This window comes from Balaenoptera physalus, assembly GCF_965194825.1.
Source record: "Balaenoptera physalus genome assembly, chromosome: 3".
Lineage (NCBI taxonomy): Eukaryota > Metazoa > Chordata > Mammalia > Artiodactyla > Balaenopteridae > Balaenoptera > Balaenoptera physalus.
In genome coordinates, this window is record NC_138890.1 from 67,512,809 (window position 1) to 67,536,656 (window position 23,848).

General features: G+C 47.1%; 2 protein-coding genes across 4 annotated transcripts in view; both read right to left on the reverse strand.

Moving 5' to 3' along the window:
* The window catches only part of SLC22A5 (solute carrier family 22 member 5), a 31,049-nt gene extending 13,602 nt beyond the window's left edge, over positions 1 to 17,447 (reverse strand). The window contains exons 1-5 of one of the 3 annotated variants that reach the window (XM_082455359.1): positions 16,799 to 17,447; positions 9,866 to 9,969; positions 2,556 to 2,710; positions 1,389 to 1,560; positions 69 to 195 (exon numbers count right to left, since the gene is read on the reverse strand). In XM_082455359.1, coding sequence (XP_082311485.1) covers positions 69 to 195; positions 1,389 to 1,560; positions 2,556 to 2,710; positions 9,866 to 9,969; positions 16,799 to 17,191 — 951 coding nt within the window. In that variant the 5' untranslated portion in view covers positions 17,192 to 17,447. Of the gene's footprint in view, positions 1 to 68; positions 196 to 1,388; positions 1,561 to 2,555; positions 2,711 to 9,865; positions 9,970 to 16,729 lie in introns of all 3 variants that reach the window. The other 2 variants (XM_082455362.1, XM_082455360.1) reach the window with 2 other exon arrangements.
* Positions 17,448 to 17,559: 112 nt separating this feature from the next.
* SLC22A4 (solute carrier family 22 member 4) overlaps positions 17,560 to 23,848 on the reverse strand; it is a 58,090-nt gene continuing 51,801 nt past the window's right edge. Inside the window, exon 10 of the mRNA XM_082455355.1 lies at positions 17,560 to 23,661. Coding sequence (XP_082311481.1) covers positions 23,655 to 23,661 — 7 coding nt within the window. The 3' untranslated portion in view covers positions 17,560 to 23,654. The remainder of the gene's footprint in view (positions 23,662 to 23,848) is intronic.

Sequence of the window (23,848 nt, forward strand, 5' to 3'; positions counted from 1 at the left end):
GGCTGTGCGGTCCTACCCTAAAATCACGGTCACCGAGGACCTCCCACCAGCTCCCGCATGGTGCTCACCTCACTTGAGTCAAAGATGGTTGAGGGTGCAACGATCCCATTGATTTTGGCAGCCCTGCGGATGATCACCTCTGCCTCTTTAAATCGGCCTTGAGAGATGAGCCATCGGGGGGACTCAGGGATGAACCTGGAAGTACAAGGAGCAATCTCACTGAGGCCTTCCCATCCCACAGACCAGGTGGAGCAGAAGTGGAGGTGGGAAAGGGGGTTTCAGAACCAGAGCTAGGTTTGAGGGACGTTTGGTGTTTCCAAACCAGAAGCTAAGAGATGCACCATACTAGAGCCAGTAAGTGTGAGCTTCTGATTTCACTGGAGTACACAAAATTTAGAGGGGCCAACACACCATGATGGGATTCCTCCCCTGGCTGGCCACCTCCATTTCTGAAGAGTGGTGGTGCCACCTGCTGGACACTAAGTAGACAGGCGCAAAATGGGCTCCTGAAGCTTGGCTTCTGTCATGGGCTGAGCCCAGCCCAGACCCTTACCTTGCCGTACTCCCTTGCTTGTGCCTGGCATCCACAGCAGCTTTTGCACTGGCCTCTTATAGCCTCTAGTTTTTCCTCACTCTCCCCCCTCCCCCCGCCCCGCCTTGATTCATCCAATTGACTCTCTGTAAGGCACTTAGGTGTTTTGAGACTTTATGGATCTTATTTTCTACCTCACGAGGTAGCCCCTGCCCTTTGGTCGTAACTAGGACTCATCTGTACCATCTCTGCTCTGTATCTTCTCCCACTATGCTCTGCAATGCTCTCACATCCAGGTGGACCAGTGATCTCACCATTCCCACCTGCAAGGGGCGATTCTCGCCTCAGCCCCTCGGCTGTGTTCTCTCTCTCAGTATGGAATGGTCTTCTCCTCTCTGCCTATCCAACCTCTATCTTGGAGGCTCAGATGGAGCCTGGTTTCCTCCATCCAGCTACCCTGAGGACTCTCACGACGTGCTCCCTCTTCTCCCGGTGCCTCTGGCACGAGGGTGCGGCAACATACAACCAGAGCCAGGGCCTAAGCTGTCTTGTCCTGCAGTCTGATAGCCTCCTGGAGCTTATGCTAAACTCCATCGTCGCGCAGCTACTGCTCTTTCCTCTCCTTGCACTCCAATCAACCCAGCACAGGGCTGAGAACAAGTCTGTTGATGTCTTGGGGCTGTTTTGTTTTTGGCTTTTCTGAGTATGGAGAAACATTCTGAAACACCTTATAAAGACTTCAGATTTTGTCTCTGTGAGCCCAAATGGGGATTTGTGGGTTGCTGCTGCCCCCTAGTGAAGGCCAGATAGAAGACATCCTGCTGGTGGGCACCACCAGGCAAAGGGCCACACTCACCACCACAGCGGGAAGCACAGCAACCCCGGCACCGTCAGCGCCAGCAGAAGCATCCGCCAGTCTCTGATGAAGTGAGCAAACAGCGGCAGCAGCATGTAGCCAAATGCATAAAATATGCACACGCCTAACGTAGAGAATATAATACGAACTGACTTGCCAAGAATTTCTGTTCCTGTTCAAAACAAGGGAGGAGTCATGTTAGTGTTTTAATTCCGGTTATTTCCTTATTAATCTTCTTGTGTGTAATTTTCAACATACAGATAAGAAAGCAGGCAGAATTATCTTGAAGCTTCCAAGCCCTAGGGAGGGATGGGATTCTGACCACCTGCTGGGGGTGCCTCCTTGTGGCCTCACAGCGACAGTTCTCTCATGAAACTGTCATCACTTCCTGAAGCCCTATGCTAAAGATGCCACGTGAGGCCTCAAAATTTAATCCTCACTGAGGAAGGAGATTGATTAAAGGGGAAGTCACCATTAAGGCCACACATGCTGACTATTACGCTTTAAGGAAAAATATTTTATCAAATGTGAAGAGAAACAAATAATCCTTTTAACAATCAACCCAAGGAACCCAAAGACCAATAAGCTAGAGTTAGATTCCTCTGAACAGTGAGACTGGCAACTTTTCAGTGAGAGCAGGCCAAAGCCCTGCAGTGTGGACTCAATTAAAACCCTGAAGGTCATGTGACTAAAGCCCACTCCTATCAATTCATTCTTGCCAGTCGATTTCACTGGCCACTATGTTTGGCAGAAGAGGCAGTTTTCTTCCTTGGTGAGCCTGCCAATCATGGCCCTTGCTCCTCATGTCATGCCTCCCTGTTTCCTTAGCTACCCCAGCCCTGGGCAGAGGCAAGCCCTATTTTTAAGATCTTAGGTGAATTCCAGCAAAACGGCCATCGAGTACTAATGAGACCAAGGTGCCACATCTCAGGGGCCAGAAAAGAACTGGAAATCAGCAGTCAGGCTATTGGGCTGCTGGGGACACAAGGCTGGGCACCTGGCAGACTCAGTTTCCCTGACTACTAACTGGATTCATCAAGAATCCCTGGTCGGTGTTGCCAGAGACCACTTCCCTTGGAGGGACATCACAGCTGTCTCCAGAAAGCGGGTGGTGGGATGATGGTGAAACACAGGATCAAGTACTGGACTCCAAATTGATGGCCATACCCAGGACAAATGCTGCCACGTAGTTGGAGATCTGGCCCATGCCTACAAGGAAAAACAGCATGGCAAACATCTCAAAGTTCTTCGAGAAGATCTGCAGGAAGCTGAAGCCAGTCTGCATGCCCATTGTCACAAACAGCACATTCTTCCGACCAAACCTGGGAAGGAAAGGAGAGTGATAGAGAACCAGCTGGGAGAAGGCAGCAGGAATGGGCCCCACCAAGAGGGGCTTTCCCCAGAGTCATTCAGGGAGGGGCCGCGGACACTGCTGCCAGGGCAGCTGGTGCAGGCGCAATCCTGGCCTCTCAGTCCCTATGCTGTTACTCCCCTCCCCACTCGCCAGGACCAATGTGCAGCCTGGCCACCAGGGTTGCCCAAAAGGCAGTGCCAGAATTAAGACAATGATTACAAGGGATTGACACATATTCATTATACTTAAATTCATACATTCATCATTTATTATTTTTTTTAAAAGGGCTGGTTTACTTTGGAGGATGATGGAGAAACAATTCATTATAAATGAAAGCTGGTAAATAAAGGGGAAAACATTTGTCCTGACTTTTCTATGTAAACTATGGTGAACAGTTACCAATAACAGATGAGGGAAAGTGTCATTTCATAAAAGTATTCCAACTATTAAATGAAACCAAAGTGATAAAACTAGAACATCATCATTGTACAACCCCCAATGAATGAAGAGATATGGGCATTGTGTTTCAATGACTGCTAACATAATAAAAAGAGACACTTGGGCTTCCCTGGTGGCGCAGTGGTTGAGAATCTGCCTGCTAATGCAGAGGACACGGGTTCGAGCCCTGATCTGGGAGGATCCCACATGCTGTGGAGCAACTAGGCCCGTGAGCCACAACTACTGAGCCTGCACGTCTGGAGCCTGTGCTCCGCAACAAGAGGGGCTGCGACAGTGAGAGGCCCGCGCACCGCGATGAAGAGTGGCCCCCACTTGCCACAACTAGAGAAAGCCCTCGCACAGAAACGAAGACCCAACACAGCCAAAAATAAATAAATTAATTAATAAATTAAAAACCCTTCATTAAAAAAAAATAAAAAGAGACACTTGAACATCCATGACTCCTATAGTCTTTACAAAGGGGCTGAATCTGAATCTGATGGTCTCTAGATCCAGCTGCAATTTGCAAGAAATGCAGGGAAAAGAGGAATATGCTCAATTGTACCATAAGCACACAGTTAGCAAAATTCAAACTGGGAAATTCTACAGGTAGAACAGCCCAGGCAAAGAAAAGGATGAGGAATCCATAGGTTAAAGTAGACTAAAAGACATAAAAATTTTTAAGTGGGCAAGACTAAACTTGTGTTTAAGGATGTACATTTGAATGATAAAACTACAAAAACCCAAAAGGAAGTGATTATTATAAAAGTCAGGCTAGTGTTTACTTATAGGTGAGGGAAGCTGTTGTCTTTGGGATGGGACAGATGGATGGGGCTTCTGGGTGGCCAGCAAAGTTCTATTTCTTGACTTGGTGGTATTTATATGGTTATTTCCCTGGAATAATTCATTAAGCCTCATTTGTTCTGTGTGGTTTCTGTACCTGTGTTCATTTTAAAATTTTTTTAAATGTTGGTTTTTTGGGATTTGTTTGCTTTTTAAATTTTATTTATTTATTTATTTATTTATTTTTATGGCTGTGTTGGGTCTTCGTTTCTGTGCAAGGGCTTTCTCTAGTTGTGGCAAGCGGGGGCCACTCTTCATCGCGGTGCGCGGGCCTCTCACTATCGCGGCCTCTCTTGTTGCGGAGCACAGGCTCCAGACGCGCAGGCTCAGTAATTGTGGCTCACGGGCCCAGCTGCTCCGCGGCATGTGGGATCTTCCCAGACCAGGGCTCGAACCCGTGTCCCCTGCATTGGCAGGCAGATTCTCAACCACTGTGCCACCAGGGAAGCCCTGTTTGCTTTTAAAGACAGTGACACAACAAGGAGGAACAAGTCAACCTAGTTCATTCAACCTAGCAGATTCAACTTGAGTGTGCCCAGGGCTAGCAGACACCCATTTTCATTCAATGAATGTTTATTTGAACATCTATTATATACTAGTCATTACGGATGTATTTGAATTAAAAAAAGACACTGATTCTGCCCTCAAGGAGCTTATAGTCTACAGTTGGTGAGACAGACAGTAATCATATTTTAATCGAACAACGACACTGCTGAATGTACAATTACACACTGGAACAAGAGCACTGAAGGATCAGCATCCTGGCCCACAAGGGACACAACAGAGGAACCTATCCTGGACTGGAGGTAGGGGCTGGGGACGTGGGCATTCAGGGGAGGTCTCCCTGATGATGGGGCACTGAGATCAGACCCAAAGGAAAAGAAGTTGTTGACAAGGGGGAGTAGGGGAGAGGGACCAAGCTTTCAACGATATTCACAGTACAGTGGGGGAGGCCAATATTAATCATACGATGTCATCTTTTATTTACCAATTTCTGATAGGAACAAGGAACCAGGGTAATGTAAACCGGGGACCCTGAGGAGGCCGCCTGCGTGGTCAAGGAAGGCCACGGCACGGGGGTGGGGCCGGGAATTCTTCACTGTGACTGTGAGGAGAGCACACGCAACTGTGGCTAGAGGGGCATGGTGAACACGACGGGCAGCTGTTCAGTAGAGGGTGGCAGGAGCCAGACTGCACAAGACCTTCAGCCACGGTAAAGAGTTTGGTGCTTCTTCCCATTACAACAGGGTTTTGTTGTTTTTGATGATATTGGCATCTAGTAGATAGAGGCCAGAGATGTTCTAAACATCCGAAAATGCCCAGGATAGTCCCCCGTAACAAAGCAGTCTCTGGCTCAAAATGTCAACAGTGCTGAGGTTGAGCAACCCTGACCTAAAAGGAGGCTCCCCTGCGTTGTTCTGTAACAACAGTGCCCTGCACGTCAACCAAGGGGAGGGCCCTTCCTACCCTGCTTTCCCTTCCCAAGGGCTCCCTGGATAGTAGGGAAACAGAAGACTCAGGGAGCCCTTACACTGCAATAGTCCTTGGCAATCTGGGGTTGGGGCCAGAAACACTCACTTTGTTTTTAGAAATATTTGTCTATTTTTATTCTTTGACATTTATGCATAAATTGTACATTTGTAAAATACAGAAAAGCACAGAGAAGAAAACAAAAATCAGCTGCATTCTCTGATAGCCACTAACATTTTTTTCTCTATTTTTTTAAATTGAAGTATAGTTGATTTACAATGTTGTGCTAATTTCTGCTGTATAGCAAAGTGAGTCAGTTATACACATACAGACATTCTTTTTTTATATTCTTTTCCATTATGGTTTATCCCAGGAGATTGGATATAGTTCCCCGTGCTATATAGTAGGACCTTGTTGTTTATCCATTCTGTATGTAATAGTTTGCATCTACTAACCCCAAACTCCCAGTCCATCTCTCTCCCTCCCCTCCTCCCCCTTGGCAACCACAAGTCTGTTCTCTATGTCTGTGAGTCTGTTTCTTAGATAGGTTCATTTGTGCCATATTTTAGATTCCACATATAAGTGATATCATACGGTTTTTGTCTTTCTCTTTCTGACTTAATTCACTTAGTATGGTAATCTCTAGTTATACCCATGTTGCTGCAAATGGCATTATTTCGTTCTTTTTTATGGCTGAGTAGTATTCCATTGTATATATGTGCCACATCTTCTTTATCCATTCATCTGTCAATGGATATTTAGGCTGTTATGTCTTGGCTACTATGAATAGTACTGCTATGAACATAGGGGTGCATGTTATCTTTTTGAATTATAGTTTTGTCCAAGTATATACCCAGGAGTGGGATTGCTGGATCATATGGTAACTCTATTTTTAGTTTTCTCAGGAACATCCATACTGTTCTCCATAGTGGCTGTACCAACTTAGATTCCCACCAACAGTGTAGGAGGGTTCCCTTTTCTCCACACCCTCTCCAGCACTTGTTGTTTGTAGACTTTTTAAGATGGCCATTCTGACCAGTGTGAGGTGGTACCTCGTTGTAGTTTTAATTTGCAAGAAATGCTCACTTTTAAAGTCTGTCAACAAAAGGTCAAACACACACATGCCTACAAAAATAGGAAAAATCAGCTACTTCTTCCCAGAGTTGTGCCTCCCTTCTATTTCTGCACATAGAGGTAACTCAGTGACGTCAGATAAAATGCTTTGACAGCCCAGGATTATTTTAATTGCTTTTGACTTTTTGGCTTATTCATATTCCAGCAAGGAGTCCTCTATAAAAAGTTGATATTCTAGAAAACACTGGAGGGCATGAATCCACTGCCATTAGGTAATCTGTTTGGCTTAGGTTTTTGAATTGGCTCACTTAGGAGTAAACTGTCCATCCCACAGAGCCCTGGGCCTTCCAAGGGGGTGCAGACAAGCTTGAGGGGTGGTGTAGGGAGCTGAAGGCAGATGCTGCAGCCAGAACAGCCACATTTTTAGCTATTTCATTTACTGAACTTAAACGATCCTACTTAAAAGACGAAGTCTGCTGGCAAAAAATTTTTTAAAGGTTTAAGAAACCCTGTACTAGCCCTTCTGAAGACTAAGGTGGTCCTCAACACACACACCAACTTTGTTTCTACTGTTTCCTCAGGAGCAGATCTTTGGGAACTTAAACACTTTCCTCAGGTAATCGCGGTGTTACATGGCTCTGAGGCTGGCCCACAAAGATCCACCTACTCCATGACACAGCTGACCAGAAAAATGCACTGAGTTTCAACTCTGTAACTGGGGTACCTCCTCCTAGTCTTTCACATCAAGGTAATTCCTCTGAGTCTCAGCTGCCACCCAACCCTGTGAGAGGGGAATTCCCACTACCCCTCTGGGAGGGCCTCTAAGCTCCGTCCAGGGCACGCCCTCCTCTCACTCTATACTGTTCCCAGGCCATCTCATCCACTTGCGGGGCTTTGATGAGGGTTCTATCAACTGACAATTCCCGAACGTGTTTCTCCAGCCCAAACCTCTCATGCAGCACCCTATCCATACATCCAACTCCCTACTCCATTCCTCCTATGAGACCCCTAAGTCTCATAGTTAGCCCAAATTCAGTATGTTCAAATTGAACTCAACATCTTCTCCTACAAACATGGTCCCCTTCCAGAGTGCTTTGTCTTAGAGAAGGGTATCGTCATTTATGCAGCTGTGCAGGCCAGAAGTCTCCCTCCCCTCACTTCCCGTGTCCAACTCATAGCCAAGTCCTGTTGGTTTTACCTCCTACCACTCCTCCCCATGTCTACCGCCCTCAGCCTAGTCCAAGCCACCTTCATTTCCTGCATAAATGATTGTGATAACCTCTTAATTGGTCTTTCCACAATCCTCCTTGCTTCCTTTCAATCCTTTCTCCACAAAGCTATCGAACAATTTTGTAAAAATGCAAATCTGATGATGTCACACTCTCAAAAGCTCCCCGCTGCTCTGTGACGAAAGCCCAGACTCCTAACTGTCATCTGCTAAGCCCGGCCTGCTCTTCTGCTTGGGCCGCAGCCTGCCTCGCTGCTTTGTCTCTATACCACTCTCCACCCCCCCACCCCCCGCCAACACTTTCTTCCAGTTCCTAAAGTGTGCTATGCCTCTTCTTGAGTCTAGGCTTAAGTACTCTTGGCTCTCTTGCCCAGAACACTCTTTCCCCTCTTCACCCCTTTAGCTAGCTAATTTCTACTCATCTTTCAACCCCCAGCACATGCTTCAATGCTTCACCGTCTCAGGTCTCCTCTGTCAGACCCCCTCTGAGCACCCTGTACTTCTCTCTCCTCTGTATCACTTACCACCACAAAGGATAACAAGTACTTCCCTCAATTCTTTGTTTAATACATTCTGCCTTGCTAGAAGGCAAGTTCTAGAAGAGCAGGCACCTAGAACAGTAGTCCACACGAGACAGAGGATCAGGACTCTGGGCCCAAATCCTAGCTCTGCCACTTGCCAGCTGTGTGACTCTGGGCAAGTCATTTAACTCCTCTGGGCTTCATTTTTCCCATCTATAAACTGAGAATAATAATGTTTCCTACATCATAGGGTTATGAAGATTAAATTATTTGTTGTTGTTTTTTACTTTTTTTACTTGTACAGTGCTCATAAGAGTGAACGGCACATATTAGATGCTCTGTGTTTATTAAATAAATGTAAGTAATCAGCTGATGCTTGCTGCTAAGTTAAGGGTCTGGGGAAGCAAAGCCCTTTCCCCTAAAGGGGTAAGTGTCTCAGGCTCATCTACAATCATCAGTCAGTGGTCACAGCCTACTTAACTCTTTAATGCTCACTGGTGACTGTAGGAATTTGTCCCTTTTAAAAATCCCTAGATGACACTCTGGAAAAGACAAATCTAGTGAGAAATGCACATATTTCTTATGAGGAAAGATTTCTCAGGTAACGACATTAATCCATAGATGCAAACATGCCAAAACATCACTCTGCACGTGTGCCGCAGGATAAAATGGCTGTATTCTTAAGGCAGGATGATATTCTCACCCTGAACTTCTCTATTAGAGACTCCCCCTGCTGGGAGGATGCTGGGACTCCTCTCCACTGGGTGACCCAGTGTGGCCAAGGACCTTGCTGAAGGCTGCTCTTCTTGCCATGGGCTTCACTCACAGACCCTGAAGCTCTGGGGTAACAAGACACAATATAATAAACCCCTCTGAGAACACCATGGAAACTATGGAACTGTTTTCCCCAGAAAAATGCTCACATACAATCTCTAAAATTTTGTATGTGATTTCCAGAGGAGATGAACTCCCTAAGCCATGGACTTTGAGTTAAGAGCCTTGGAATTATACAAATAACCTGCTTATGGGTCAAAACAGCACACTTCCTGATTGCTGAGAAATGACATAACCACAAGCCTGTTAGGTAAAGGGAATCAGCCCTGTGGACATGAGTTCTGCCCATCACACTGCCATTGGCTACTGAGACCTCTCACCTTGAGGAAAGAGCAATGGTTTTGGGAACACAGAGGCAGCCATCTATGGAATGCCCTAAGATCTACAACACAGCTGACATGCATGTGTGTGGTGTCTCCCTCTCCTAAGCTTGAAGATGCCAAAGAGTTACGCTCACCTAGGGAAGGCCAGCCAGGCAGTGCAGAAGTAAACTGTGGCATATTTCCTGGTCAACTGGATCATGTATACACTCGGCTGAGGTTGTTTCGCTCAGCAAGCATTAGTGAGAGGAGGATGCTGGCTCTCTTTACTTGTATGGAGTCTATACTATAGATGTGCCTTCGCCTTTTTAAAACACACAGCCCTGGGCTGAGAGAACACTACCTTGCTCTGTGCTGAGGTGCCCTGCAGCTGCAGGAGTAGACACCCACCTTACCTGTCTGAGAGCTGCCCCGAAATGAAGGAGCCCACCAGCACACCCCCGAAAAACAAGGAGACCGTGAGCGGGGCCTTCCAGTCGTCCTCACACACCAGGTTCCACTGAAAGAGGAGCAAAGGGATGTATCACTCACTTCCTTTTAAAAATGTTTTAAATGTAAGGCTTCTTGGAAAATGAAATCAGAACACCCTGCATCCCTGCATGCTCTGTTTACATTACCGCAAGGGTGTGTGAGCTCACTGAGGCAGGCGATGGCTCATCGGGCAGCAAGGCAAAGAGCAGGTTTCCCCTCACAGGGAGACTGACCATCCTGTTTTTCACAGCTCTTAGCCTCATTGTTTTGCTACCAATTTGAGATGGGGAGACAGGCTGGGAGCAAGTACTCTGCCCATGTGCCAACCCAGGAGGAGGCGAGGCCTTTCACAGTCGCTTCTAAGGATCTGGGCTGAGACTGGGGCTGTGGGTGGGGCAGGGCACCTTTTCAGTGGGGTCAGGTCATTGGCAGGGGTGGCATAGCAGTGGTTCTGGGGCAGGGCTCTGTAGCTGTAAGGGTCAAGGCTTCCAGTGAGGGACTGAGGCCAGAGGGCCTGGTATGCACCATTTGGATCTGTTCCTTCAGCTCTGCTCAGGCCCCAACTCCGGGCCAGTGACCCCTGGGTCCTTCTGCTGACATTTAGAGCTGGGATCCCTGATGCTGTGCCAACACTAGGCCCAATTACAGCCAAGAGCTCTGAGCTGGGAGTCAAGAAGCTGGGTTTTAGCTTCTACTCTACTGTTAACTAGTTACCCAACCTCAGACAAGATTTTTCCCCTCATTGTGCCTTAATTTCCCCATTTGTGAAACAGTGAATGGCGGGGGGGAACAGGCTACAGTGCTTGAGGTTCCCAGTACCCAGTGTAGAGTTCCATCTCTAGTTAGCACGGAAAGAAGTCTGTGGGCATGGGGAAGCACGTGAACACTCAGACATTAGGTTGCTCCAGCCTAACAAGGGCCAAAAGAAGGAAGAAAAACCAAAATAGGAAGCTTGGTGGTTCCCAGAAAAATGTTTCCCAGAACAGAGAGATGGTGCTCAGTAGTAACCAAGAAGGCTACCTTCTAGGGAATTTAGACCCTTGCTTGCCTGGTGCCAGGCTGCAGGCCTGCCCCCCATGGAGCCTGCTGGCTCCCAGGATGTGTGCGGCTTCCAAGAATAAAGCATCTCTTCTAGGCCAGGGTCAGAGGGAAAAGCAAGTCTGCTTTTCGGCCCTGCTGGGCAGTGTGTGCACAGTGCCTCCAGGCACCTCAGAGGGGGTCGGAGGGCAGCCCTTAGGGTGGACACAAAGAACCCCTGCAGCTGATGATAAGAGCCGCATAGCTGGCTCTCCACTCTGGAACAAGCATGCACGTTGGATGGACTGAGAATGGGGTGGTGATCCCCACTCCAGGGAAGAGTTGGGGGTTACCAACTCCTAAATCTAGAAGAAGCCCAGACTAGCAGAAGACAAGCAAGGAGCACCAAGGCCCAATCACTCAGGCTATGGCAGCCTTCCCACTTCTGCAGCCTCAGCCGTGCCAGCACCCAGATACCATCTCCCTTCTAGGAGGGTGAGTGCTCCTAGGGCAGCCCCCATCCAGACAGGGCTGCTGAAGTCAGGATGGGAGTAGCAGGGGAGTCAGAGCTGAGGGACTTGGTGATGGGGTGCTAGCCTCTGGGGGTGTTAGGCAGAGCTTCAGGACCAGACTATGCCCATTGCTGCTCTTGAATATGATGTGATCTATTCCCACCTAGCATGCGCTACTTTTGTAGCGACGAGATAAAAAAAATGAATAGAGTCAGTAGCTGCTTCTCAATAGGTCTCTCGTGAGGGTTGGGGACTGATATGGCTGAGCTAGACTAGAAACCCACAGGGGCTCCTGCAACAAATTCTGGGGTGGAACCCCACCCCCTCCCCATGTCAGGTCTCCCAATATAGGCTTCTAGGGACTTCTGGACTGGCAAGGCCGGGTGCTACCTGGAACCAGGTCAGACTATGCTCTGCAGGAGACAAGGTGACTGTAGTGCTCATCTTGGAATAGGTCCCCAGAGCATCTCTCTGGCTCCTGCAGCCTCACCGCCACCACTTGGTCCAGCCTGTCCCTACTCTGGGCAAGCAACTTGAGGTAACTGGGCTCTCTATCCACTACTGACATTTCTCAGCAATTCTCACAGCCTGGCTTTGGGCCCTCCAAAAGCAAGCATGGGTTAACACTTCTTTCCTCCTGGCCACAAGGGGCCTGTGAGTAGGGTCAGGAAAGGTAATAGGTCTCAAAATATGAACAGAAGGTCAGGCACAGGCTAGGTCCCACCCAGCGAACCCATCCACTTACCTGTCAACCACCAGATGGACTGCAGTGGGCTCTTGGACTTGGCCTGACTCCTCCTTAAGCAGGCGGGGTGGTGATGAGAAGCCCATAGAGTCCAGGCTATGTACCCCGGGCTTGTTGTGTTTATAGAGGAATGTAGTATTTCTATACTGAGCTCCTAGCTTGGCAGCTGCGACTAATGCAGCTACAGACCAGCTCACTGATGCTGCCACTTGGTACGAAGGATGGGCTGTACTGGCTGATGATAACAGGTATCAACCTTAGAACTAAATGTGTAGGTTTAAGATTTAGGTCATGAGTCTAGTATCCTTACCCCTCAGCTGGGTTAGCTATGAAAGCAGGCGCAAACTGAAAACATCTGGGAGTAACCCTTGCAAGAAGCCTAGACTTGCCACCCTTCCTGGTCAGAAATGTGCCTTTCTAGTGGTGTTGTCTTCATGGATATATATGTGTATGTGTGTATATCTATATCTATATCTATATCTCAGAGCTTTTCCAACGATATACTTTAGTTATGTACAGTTTGTTTTATGTCATTTATACCTCAACAAAGCTGTTAAAATTTTTAAGAAGAAAGAGAAATTGTGTCTCTTGTACGCAGTATGTAATTGGTGCTACTTCTCAGTTATGGGAAGTAGAGAGATGATGTAGTTCCCTGGGACTATATGTCCTTACCTGTGAGTTGGCTGGAAGAAAAAAGAGATAGGGCCTGTGCCCACAGGGCAGAAGCTCTTCCCAGAGATGTACCTAGGCTGACCGCATCAACGGTCAAACACACTGGTAAGCACTACCTGTTACTGAATGCCATGTATTCCACACACATTTCATCCTGCCTCCTGCTGCAATTAACGGTGAATCCTTGCCCCAAGGCTGTCAGGGCAAGGAGAAGAAGAAGAAAAAGAATTTGCTACCATATCCTCTACAAAGCCTGGCAGTGCCCTGCAGAGAAGAGGCTCAGTAGCTGTTTGGTACCTAGGTGAGTGAGTGAATAGATGAATAAAAGGACAGTTAACCTTCCGAACCATATTATCCCTTGGGTTTAGTCCTTGGCCTTGGCTGCCCAAAGCCCAGATGAACCCTGAGCTTCATTCTCTAGAAGATTATTTTCCTTTCTCCATCACACCTTCTCTGTGACAACTGTCAGAACTTTGACCCAGGATGTCGGTTCTCAGTTAGCTAGAGAGACTATCAATCTGACCACCCATGGCCAGATGGGTCTGTTGTGACTGCACACGCACAGGGCCCTTCAGGGACCCAGCAAGTGGCTTGCCATGAGCTGCAAAGGCAGGGAAAAGGGTCTGCGCTTTCCTAGAGTGAGGGAAGTCAGCAAAGGCATAGCAGTCCAGGTCTTTTTGGTCTCCCCACCCCAGAGTCAGCCCGGGGCCTGCCTCCCAGGTCGATGTGGCTTTTTCTTCAGGTGGATGTGGAGATAACAGTGGGGGCTCTCCTATTTTCCAAGACTACACGCGCATAAGGCTGATGGAAAAGCTGGTCCAGAAAAAGAGGTTCTCCAGGACAACAGGGAGTGAGTAAGAGTGTTGCGAAGGGCCAGGGCGGGGGGCTTCTGGGAAGCAGAGATTGGCCAGGAGCAAGGGGACGCAGAGGACTGCTGGGTTTTGGCTGAAGAGACCCCACCTCATGGGTGCCAGAAGAGTTAGAAGTTTCTAAAGAAAGCTTTCCAGCCATAGGCTGTGCTATGGAGACACCAAAAAGCAGGTGTCTCAGACCCAGGCAGCCTGAGAAATCACCCAGGTTCCCCGAGAAGGAGGCAGTCCTGGGCCAAGAAACACTCAGGTATTGGAGCAGCACTGCACAGCGGGGTAGCTGATCCCCCAGCACTCCAGGGGTGACTGAAGGGCTAGAGAAGGGGCTAGCCTAGAAGCACATGGACCACCAAACTATTCCTGAAACATGGGAGAACCACCTTTCTCACCTCATAAATAGTGTCCCCTTCTTTCTGCCAGTCCCAACGCCTTGTTGCAGATCCACGCAGGGGCAAGCCCCAGTTTGTGGAGTGGGGGATTACATTTACTTTAAAATACTCCATTCAATGCCTTTCAACCACCCCTAAGTTTCCCTTCTATAAGTTAAACTTGTCCTTTTCTTCTTCAGTTCTCACACTTTAGAGAAGATTTCAAAATTATTCATTAATCCATTCAATAAAAATTTTCCTGAGTACCCAATCTGTATCCAGCATCAATGTTAGGACTTGCAGGAGATACAGAGATGTAAGTCTACCACAAAGTTTAGTACTACATGTGCACACGTTAACCCCAACAAAGAAAAAAAATCAAACAGGAGACCTGAGGTTTTCATTTTCTGCTGAAAAACATGAATAGGAATTCAATACCAGTGTACTTACAAACACCTCTATGATTTGGGGCAGAGGACAGTCTTGGAGACATTTAGCAGGCACAGGACTAGCTGCAACGGTCAGCAGGCCAGGTCCAGGTTGAAAGAAAATGGGCCTTAGAAAAATGGAGCTCTCAGAATGTTAATGCAACAGCTTCCAACAGTGACTGTTCACCAGAAGAGAACAAGCGGCCTTGAACTTAAAGTCTGGCATTCCAACATCCTCAAACAAAGGGCTAAGTAATGTATTAATCTTGCCTCCCTGCAAAGACTGACAACCTGAAAGTAGGTGAAAGGGCACATAGCTCTTACAAAACTGTTAAGACAGCTAAAGAAATAGGCTAAATATATAAAAGGAAAGGCTGACATTGGCAGCAACATAGCTCAAGGACCCTTCTGGAACAGTCGGCCTTTGGGAGCTCATCAGTGCCATCACCACTCTCAGCTGAAGGCAAGATGGGGGCAGCAAAGAAAGAGCAAATGACTAGAGTAAGTTGGGGACCACAGTGGTTAGGGAAAAATCCTAAGAAATGGCATGAGCTACTTCTGACTTCACTGCCTTTTCCTTCCACAGGCACCCAGAAGCAGAATTTGCAGGGACTTCTGAGTCATGGAGTGTGGCTTCCCCTCCGTGTTCTCTGCCTGCAGTCTGAGGGACAGACTCTACTTTCACAATGCTCACTGGCTTCCAGGAGGGTGACAGACTCACTTGCGAGGCTAGGACCAAGGATTTGTGATGACTGGAAGTTTTAATACTCCATGCACTCTTCAGCCACAAATCACAGTCAGCTACCTCCATTCAGTACCTCTTTTCTCAAGTAACAATGCCTGAGGACACTGGAATGATGTCACTTGCTCAGAGATTCCAGTGGGGCTCTTCTCTTACTCCTACTACATACAAGTGGAGTAAGGAGGCACAGATGCTGGGGACATCAAATGTCCAAACATACAAAAAACACACACACACACACGTCTGTTGGGGCAGCACTCAAGACTCCCTTGAAGGGTGACAACCCCCAGAAGCAACACACACAGGGTCTCCAGAACCCTTGTAAGCCCCTTTGAGGCTCAAGCGGGGTTTGATGCCATACCAGGACCTGTGCACCCTTCCCTTCAGCCTCTTCTCTGTGAACTCTGCCCTCCTGCCAGGTTGTTTCTTGCTGTTCCAGACTTTGCATCTGCTGAGCTATATACCCCAGACTCACTGAGAAGACTCCTCCTCCAAGAAGCCTTCCCTAATCCTTGAACCCCTGATCCTGACACTCAGTGAACCTGGGCACCCTGGAGCCTATCAGGGAGTGCTCTTTTCAATGTCCTGCTTGCTCAGTTCTGCTGAGACTACAGGGAGTTAAGAGTGCCAGTGTCGGAGTATGATGCAAAGCACATCCACATGGATCAGTAAACATCACATCATACATCCAGCTTTAATGACTGCAAGGTCACCAGGGGACAGACAAGGCCACCCAAAAGGAAACTCCAAGGGGCTGGGGCATGAGAAAGGTTTTCTCCCTGCTTCCTATGAATTAAGGTTGTATGCTTTAACTAAATCTGGCTAATGACATTTCCTTAGAATACCCGAAAACATTCCAGGTCAACAAGTCACCCTGAATGGATCTTCAGATGCATGAATCCTAAAAGGCTAATAACTAACCCTGAGCAAAAGGTAAGCAATTCTTTATGGGGAACGACCAGACAGTCATTTGGGGGTGAAGGTGGGTGGGGAAGGAGTAACTGGAAAAAGGAGCAAGAGACAGTTTTATAGCCATGCTTCCTTTAACTTAAAAAGTTTGAGAAAGTAGAGGGGCATTTCCCCTCTCTCTGAATAGATGACAAAAGGCTGGAGGAAAAATGGTGACAGCTCCTTGGCCCAAGCTCTAGCTCTGGTCCTCAGCACTCCCACCCCCATCTAAAGTCTACGACTACTCAGGATCTTAGAGTATCTACAAGGAGTCGCCAGGGCCTTCCTGGCTTCCTCTCCAAGATAGCTAACAGGATGGGCAGCCAGCCTGACACCCGTGCTGCGATGTCCATGATCTCTCTGGAAGTCACCACGAAAAGTTCTCCGGAGCCACCTCGCTGGACGATGACCATCGCCAGTGTGTAGTGAGTGAGTCGTGGAGAGGGAGTGACAGCATCCAGCGCGCACCTTGGCGGGTGGAGTGCACGACCTTAAAGACTGTTAAGGTCCTGCCTACTCTCCGGTCCCAGGCCCCGGACGCGGATCTGGTACCCACCTCGGTCACGATGGTGGACAGGTAGATGTCCTGGTTGAACTCCCAGCCATCCAGGCAGCCCTCTTGCTCCAGCTGCTCCAGGTCCACGTCGCGCCCCGGCTCCAGCCCGAGCGCCGAGAAGTTGACGATCGTCGTGAGCCGGTAGCGGCGGCAGCTGTGAGGCACCTCGCGGCCGTCCTGCAGCTGCAGCGGGAGGCTGTGGTTGCGCCACACGCTGCTCAGGTTCGCTGTGTCCGGCACCCGACAGTGGTGCTCCGGGGTCGCCGTCAGAAACACGGACGACAGGCCGTTGAAGCCGTTGGGGATGATGCTAGCGCTGAGCAGGAAGAAGATGAGGCGCTGGAAAGGGCCCCACTCGCCCAGGAAGGCGGTCACCTCGTCGTAGTCCCGCATGCCGCCCTCAGTTGCCCGCGCGGCGCGCGGCCAGGGCTCGGAGGACGCGGCGGCGTGCGCGTGCGCGGCGGGTCCCCACTGCGCGACCGAGTGAGAGTCGGACCAGGGAATGGCCTGCCGACTGAACGGGCTCGCAAGCTCCCGCCGCCGCCGCTGCAGCCCCGCCGAAGCGACCAGCCTTACATAGTGCGCAAGGCCGGGGTGGGCTCTGGGCCTGAGCCTCCCAGCCCGCCCAGGCCGCTGGTGGTGCGGCGCGGACGGGGGCGGAGCTGGGCCGCGCGTGACGGCGGTGGGCGGGCCCGGGCCGCCGCTGGCACCTGGGGCTGGGGCCCGGTCTCTGCTCCCGGGTGGAGTTGGCCTTGGCGGACCTCGGTGGGTCCGTCCTTGAGTTTACATCCGAAGGAGCCCTGGCTGGGCTGAGGAAGGCCGGGAGACTCGTGACCTCGGCGGCGTCGGAGGCCAAGCTCGCTGGCCCAGCGCGGAGCCCGGGCGAGCCGGAAGCTAGGCTCAGGTATTAAAAATACTGCACCTGGGCTTCCCTGGTGGCGCAGTGGTTAAGAATCTGCCCGCCAATGCAGGGGACACGGGTTCGAGCCCTGGTCTGGGAAGATCCCACATGCCGCGGAGCAACTAAGCCCGTGAGCCACAACTACTGAGCCTGCGCCTCTGGAGCCTGTGCTCCGCAACAAGAGAGGCCGCGACAGAGAGAGGCCCGCGCACCGCGATGAAGAGTGGCCCCCGCTCGCCGCAACTGGAGAAAGCCCTCGCACAGTAAACGAAGACCCAACACAGCCAAAAATAAATATAAATAAATAAATTAAAAAAAAAAATACTGCACCGCTCCCCCCGCCCCCCCTTACCGAGGCCAAAAGGGGCACTGTGACTGGCCCAAGGTCTCGTTGCTAGTTTACTGCCCTTGACACCGCCCATTTTTGTAAGAGTGACCAGGATTATCTTGAAACCGGAACCGTTAACTACCCCAATGGAGAGCCTGGGAGCAAGGACTTCATTCTAATCCAAATGCCCTTTTCATATTTTGGTCTGTAACAAGCCCTTTTGTTGTCCTTTAACTTCAAACAAATGTAAAATTTTAACTTCGAGATTATTGACGATCCCAGCCTAGGATTAAATGTTCCCCTCAGGTTAGTTATTTCTGCACAGAGTTAAGAGTTGAAGGGTAATTCAAAAAAGCAACTAGGTGATTCTAAAGCTTCGCTGTCCAACAGAATAAGTAGCTACATTTGTAATTTAAAATTTTCTAGTAGTCATATTAATAAAGTTACCAGATTTAGCAGATAAAAGTATAGGACACCCATTTAAAATTTGAATTTCTGATAAACAACGAATTTTTTTTTTTTTTTGGCCTCGCCACGTGGCTTCCGGGGGTCTCAGTTCTCCCACCAGGGATTGAACCCCGCCCACGCCAGTGAAAGCCGGGAATCCTAACCATCAGGCCACCCAGAACTCCCAAACAACAAATAATTTTATACTAATAAAATATGCGCAGGGACATATGAAATTCAGATGTATTGTGCAGGGCAACCTTACATAATAAAGTCAAAAGAAATGGGTGAAATTAATTTTAATAATATATTTAATCCAATATATCCATAACATTATTTCATAATGTAATCAATATAGAATTTATTGAAATATTTTACATTCTTATATAAATAAGATCTTATATTTTTAAAATTTTCATACTAAATCTTAAGAATCCAGTGTGCATTTTATAACACATTTCTCTTTGGGTTAGCCACACTTTAAGAGCTCAGTAGCCACATGTAGCTTGTGGGCTATCTTACTGCACAACACTGTTCTAAGGCCTTTAAGAACTAGGATTGCTAAATTTAACATTGGAGCATTTTCCTTTTTATAATAATAGTGGCTTAGTGATCGAAAGAGAACTAAGTGTACACTTTTAAATGTAATCTGTTGGATAAACTATTTAATAGTGATTGTATTCTACACTGAAAATAAAAATAGAGAGGGGGAAGCTAACCTTGCCAGCATGTTTTACACAAAGAAGTAAACATTTCCATAAAGCACAGTAGATTTCTTTTTTTATAAATTTATTTATTTTATTTTACTTTTATTTTTGGCTGTGTTGGGTCTTCATTGCTGCCCGCGGGCTTTCTCTAGTTGCGGCGAGCGGGGGCTAGTCTTTGTTGCTGTGCGCGGGCTTCTCATTGCAGTGGCTTCTCTTGTTGTGGAGCCTGGGCTCTAGGCACGCGGGCTACAGTAGTTGTGACGCACAGGCTTAGTTGCTCCGCGGCATGTGGGATCTTCCTGGACCAGGGTTCGAACCCGTGTCTCCTGCATTGGCAGGCGGATTCTTAACCACTGCGCCACCCGGGAAGTCCCATAGTAGATGTTTTTTCAAAATTAGGCTAAAATTCTTAACACAGGTCTTAGTCATTTCCCTTATACTTACTATCCAATATTCCTGCCTCCTGAAGACGACGCCTGGCTAGGATTAAATGTACTTAATCCTTTCTAACATCTTATCTCAAGTAACAGTCCTTTACTAGAACTAACAGAAAAGGAAAACCGAGCTTCTTGAACATAAACTTTTTTTCTTGTATCAACTCTCAAAATTGTTTTAATATTTCAAAATAAACGAAAGCTTCTATGAGAAAAATGCTGACCTGTGTCCAGACCAAACAAGGTGAAAAAGTCTTATTTTAAGAAATATCAGTTGGGCATCAGAAAACAGTCCTGAAAGGGTTTGGAAACAATTCACCAGGCTACCAAAGAAGCTGCAGATCCTGAAAAGAAAACAAACCATTTCTTATAAATGGCTTGTCCACATGCACAAAGCCAGGAGCAACTCAGGGCCTTCCAATTCTTGGTGGGGCAGGGATTACTCTCTGAATGTCATTATTATTTGAATTGCATCTTTTATTTATTTATTTTTTTAAAATTATTTATTTATTTATTTTCGGCTGTGTTGGGTCTTCGTTGCTGCGTGTGGGCTTTCTCTAGTTGTGGCGAGTGGGGGCTACTCTTACTTGCGGTGCGCAGGCTTCTCATTGCGGTGGCTTCTCTTGTTGTGGAGCATGGGCTCTCGGCACGCAGGCTTCAGTAGTTGCAGCACTTGGGCTCAGTAGTTGTGGCTCGCAGGCTCTAGAGTGCAGGCTCAGTAGTTGTGGCACATGGGCTTAGTTGCTCCGCGGCATGTGGGATCTTCCCGGACCAGGGATCGAACCCGTGTCCCCTGCATTGGCAGGTGGATTCTTAACCACTGCGCCACCAGGAAAGCCCTGAATTGCATCTTTTAAAAGAGAGATTGAACTCAGAATCTGAGAGAATCAGTTACCTGAGGCCCTTTAACCCTCAAAATTCTGAATTGGGATGTTCCTATTTTATAAATAAGAGAAAATAAGACTGATTTATATGGTAGATAGCAGATTCAGAGTTAGAACCCTAGATTAAAGGAATTAAAATGTTAGCAGATGTGGTAGTTGGTCTCCAAGCTAGCACCCAATGATCCTTGAGTCCTGGTATTATGTAACAAAAATCAAAATGGAGTCAGTATTGCGAAGAGAGCTTTATAAAATGGAGGCAGAGGCCATTAAAGAAGTGTGATTTATGGACATCTCAGTTTGGATGGAATCTGACGTTTTGACCTGATGCAGTCATCCAGAACACCTACCAGAAACTCAAGCTAATTACTGTGACCCTTACCCTAAATTAACTTGTGGTAGTCTATCTACTTATTAGACTCCTACCCGAAAACAACTCATGATTCCTTAAGGACAATTATTTTCTGACTTGCATCAGAGTCAATTATAATTCTTGCCAGGCAACTTTTAACAACCTCCGTGGCTTTTTGTCTGTATAAGCCCCTGACTCTTTCTCTTCCATGGAACACTCCTTCAGGGTTACCCTAATCTGTGTCTCCTGAACTGCAATTCTTTTTTTTTTAAATTTATTTTTATTTTTTAAATATAGTTTTTTATGTGGACCATTTTTAAAAAGTCTTTATTGAATTTGTTACAATATTGCTTCTGTTTTCTGTTTTGGTTTTTTGGATGTGGGATCTTAGCTCCCCGACCAGGGGTTGAACCTGCACCCCCTGCATTGGAAGGTGAAGTCTTAACCACTGGACCGCCAGGGAATTCCCCAAATTGCAATTCTTAAGACCCCAAGTAAACTCTTCTTATTTACAGCCTCCTGCATTTTTTTTTTTTTTTGGTTGACAGTATTCATATCCTTGTGTAGGCTCCTCCCACTTCGTACCAGGATTGGTCTGTGTGACCAACAGCATATAGCACAAGTGATGTTTCTTCACTTCAGTGATTACATTTTAAAGTGACTTCCCTCTTAGATGTTTTCCCTCCCTCTCTCTCTCTCTATCTCTTTCTTTGGGAGAAGCAATTTGCCTGCCATGTTGTAAGCAGCCCTTTGAGTGTCCCAGGTGATGGCAAAGAATGAAGACTCCTGCCAACAGCCAAGGAGGAACTGAGGCACTTTGACCTGATGTGAGTGAGCTTGTGAGCAACAACTTCAGCATTAGTTGAGTCTTTAGGTGACTGCAGCCCTAGCCAATAGCTTGACTGCAAACTCATGAGAAACCATGAGCCAGAACTACCCAGCAAGGTAGCTCCCAGATTCCTGAACTTTATCAATTGTGAGAGATAAATGTTCATTGTCTTAAGCTGCTAAATTTTGGGGTACTTTGTTATGCAGCAATATATAATGCACAGAGTATTGAACAATTTGTTGAATTAAAATACAGAAGAATAAACATCTATAACTCCTTGATTTGTTTTACCTTCTATTCAACAGAATTTTTAATTTATTTCCCTGACACGAGACAGCATAGTGTATGAGACAGCATAGTGTAGCATAACCTCTGTATAAAGATCAGTAGTCAATTGCTGACTCCTTCAAGTCCTAGCTTGGCAAGTTTTTATTTATTTATTTATTTACTTATTTATTTAATATATTTTTTGGCTGTGTCGGGTCTTAGTTGCGGCACGCGGGATCTTCATTGAGGCATGTGGGATCTTTCGTTGCGGTGCGCGTGCTCTTCCTTGCAGCGCACAGCCTTCTCTCTAGTTGTGGCGTGTGGGTTTTCTCTCTCTAGTTGTGGCACACGGGCTCCAGGGTGCGTGGGCTCTGTAGTTGTGGCACGCGGGCTCCAGAGCGCGTGGGCTCTGTAATTTGCGGCATGTGGGCTCTCTCGTTGAGGCGCGCGAGTTCAGTAGTTGTGGTGCGTGGGCTTAGTGGCCCCATGGCATGTGGGATCTTAGTTCCCTAACCAGGGATTGAACCCGCGTCCCCTGCATTGTAAGGCGGATTCTTTACCACTGGACCACCAGGGAAATCCCTTGGCAAGTTTTTAAAGCTTTCCAAGCCTCAGATTCCCAGATGATAGTGCTTAGCTCAGTGCCTAGGACACATTAGGTGTGAAATAAATATTAGCCATAATTAATAGTTTTATTTTGATTACTGACTCTAAAGAAGCACCTTTGGATGTGTCTGTAGGTTGTGTGGGATGAAGTAGTCAGTACTTACTTGCCTGAGGAAGAGGAAGAGGAAGACTCCAAAGAAAGAACTCCTTTGAGAAAAAAAAGAGTAGAGGGTCCAGGCTTAGTCCAGTATTAGAGCTTCTGCATCAGAATGGAGGAGGATTCAGAGGGTCTGTCCAGCCTCTGCTGTTGACCCCACAGGTCGTGTATGGATTTTATAGAAAGGGGACCTTGAGTAAAATCTGCAATAGCTATTTTTGCCAAGATCTCTATGAGACATTGTTTGCGTTGGCCTCGTAACATCAGAGTGTGACCCAAGAGTGAAGGAACAGGAATCTATCCACCTCATCAGACAACATCCCAAGTAGCATGTCATTACCTATGCATATCAGCATTTTGGTTACAGTAGAGCAGCTGCAGCTGAGCTTGGCATAGCAGGACTTCAGGTGTTAGTGGGTATGCAGCACTTTTGTGCTGTTCTCCAGGGGTCCACTACAGATACATCTCAGAAAAAAAAAAAAAAAAAAGATAAAAGTCTTTGTTCATGAGCCCACCTGTGGTTGGAGGTTTGACTTTGAAGGGGATTGGAGTTGCACAAACAGAAGGGCCAGAGAAATCACATTTGTACTGTTAATTATGATTTTACATTTTAATGCTAGTCTGTTTTGGCTTGGACAGATAGGTAACTAATCATGAAGAGAATGGGCCTTGAAATATTCTGCAGACTAGAAAATTATATAATCAAATACTTTGAACAATTTTTTAAGGACTTAGATGTCCAGACTTTTCCTTTGAATGAGTATAATTTCCAATGTGAAAACCCACAATTTGGCTTCAAGAGACACATACGAGTTTTAAAATCACATATAAATAATTACTCATTGCCACAAACTTGAGTGGAGGTAGGAATGTAAACTTGTTCCCTTCAGGTATACCTACATAAAGTGAGATGTGAAATAGGCTGCTTCCATTTTAAAGGCTGGTTATCACATTCTAGAATAGATGGAAAAGACATTGGTGACAGTTAATGTAAGAAATACAAGTTTTCCCCAAAGGCTTTTATGTATGTATGTGACATAGAAGGAAAATGGGTTCATTAATGTTATTTACTTCTTCGTTCATTCAGCAAATATTTGAATAGGTTGTTATGTGCCCAACCCTGTTCTGGGAATTGAGAAAA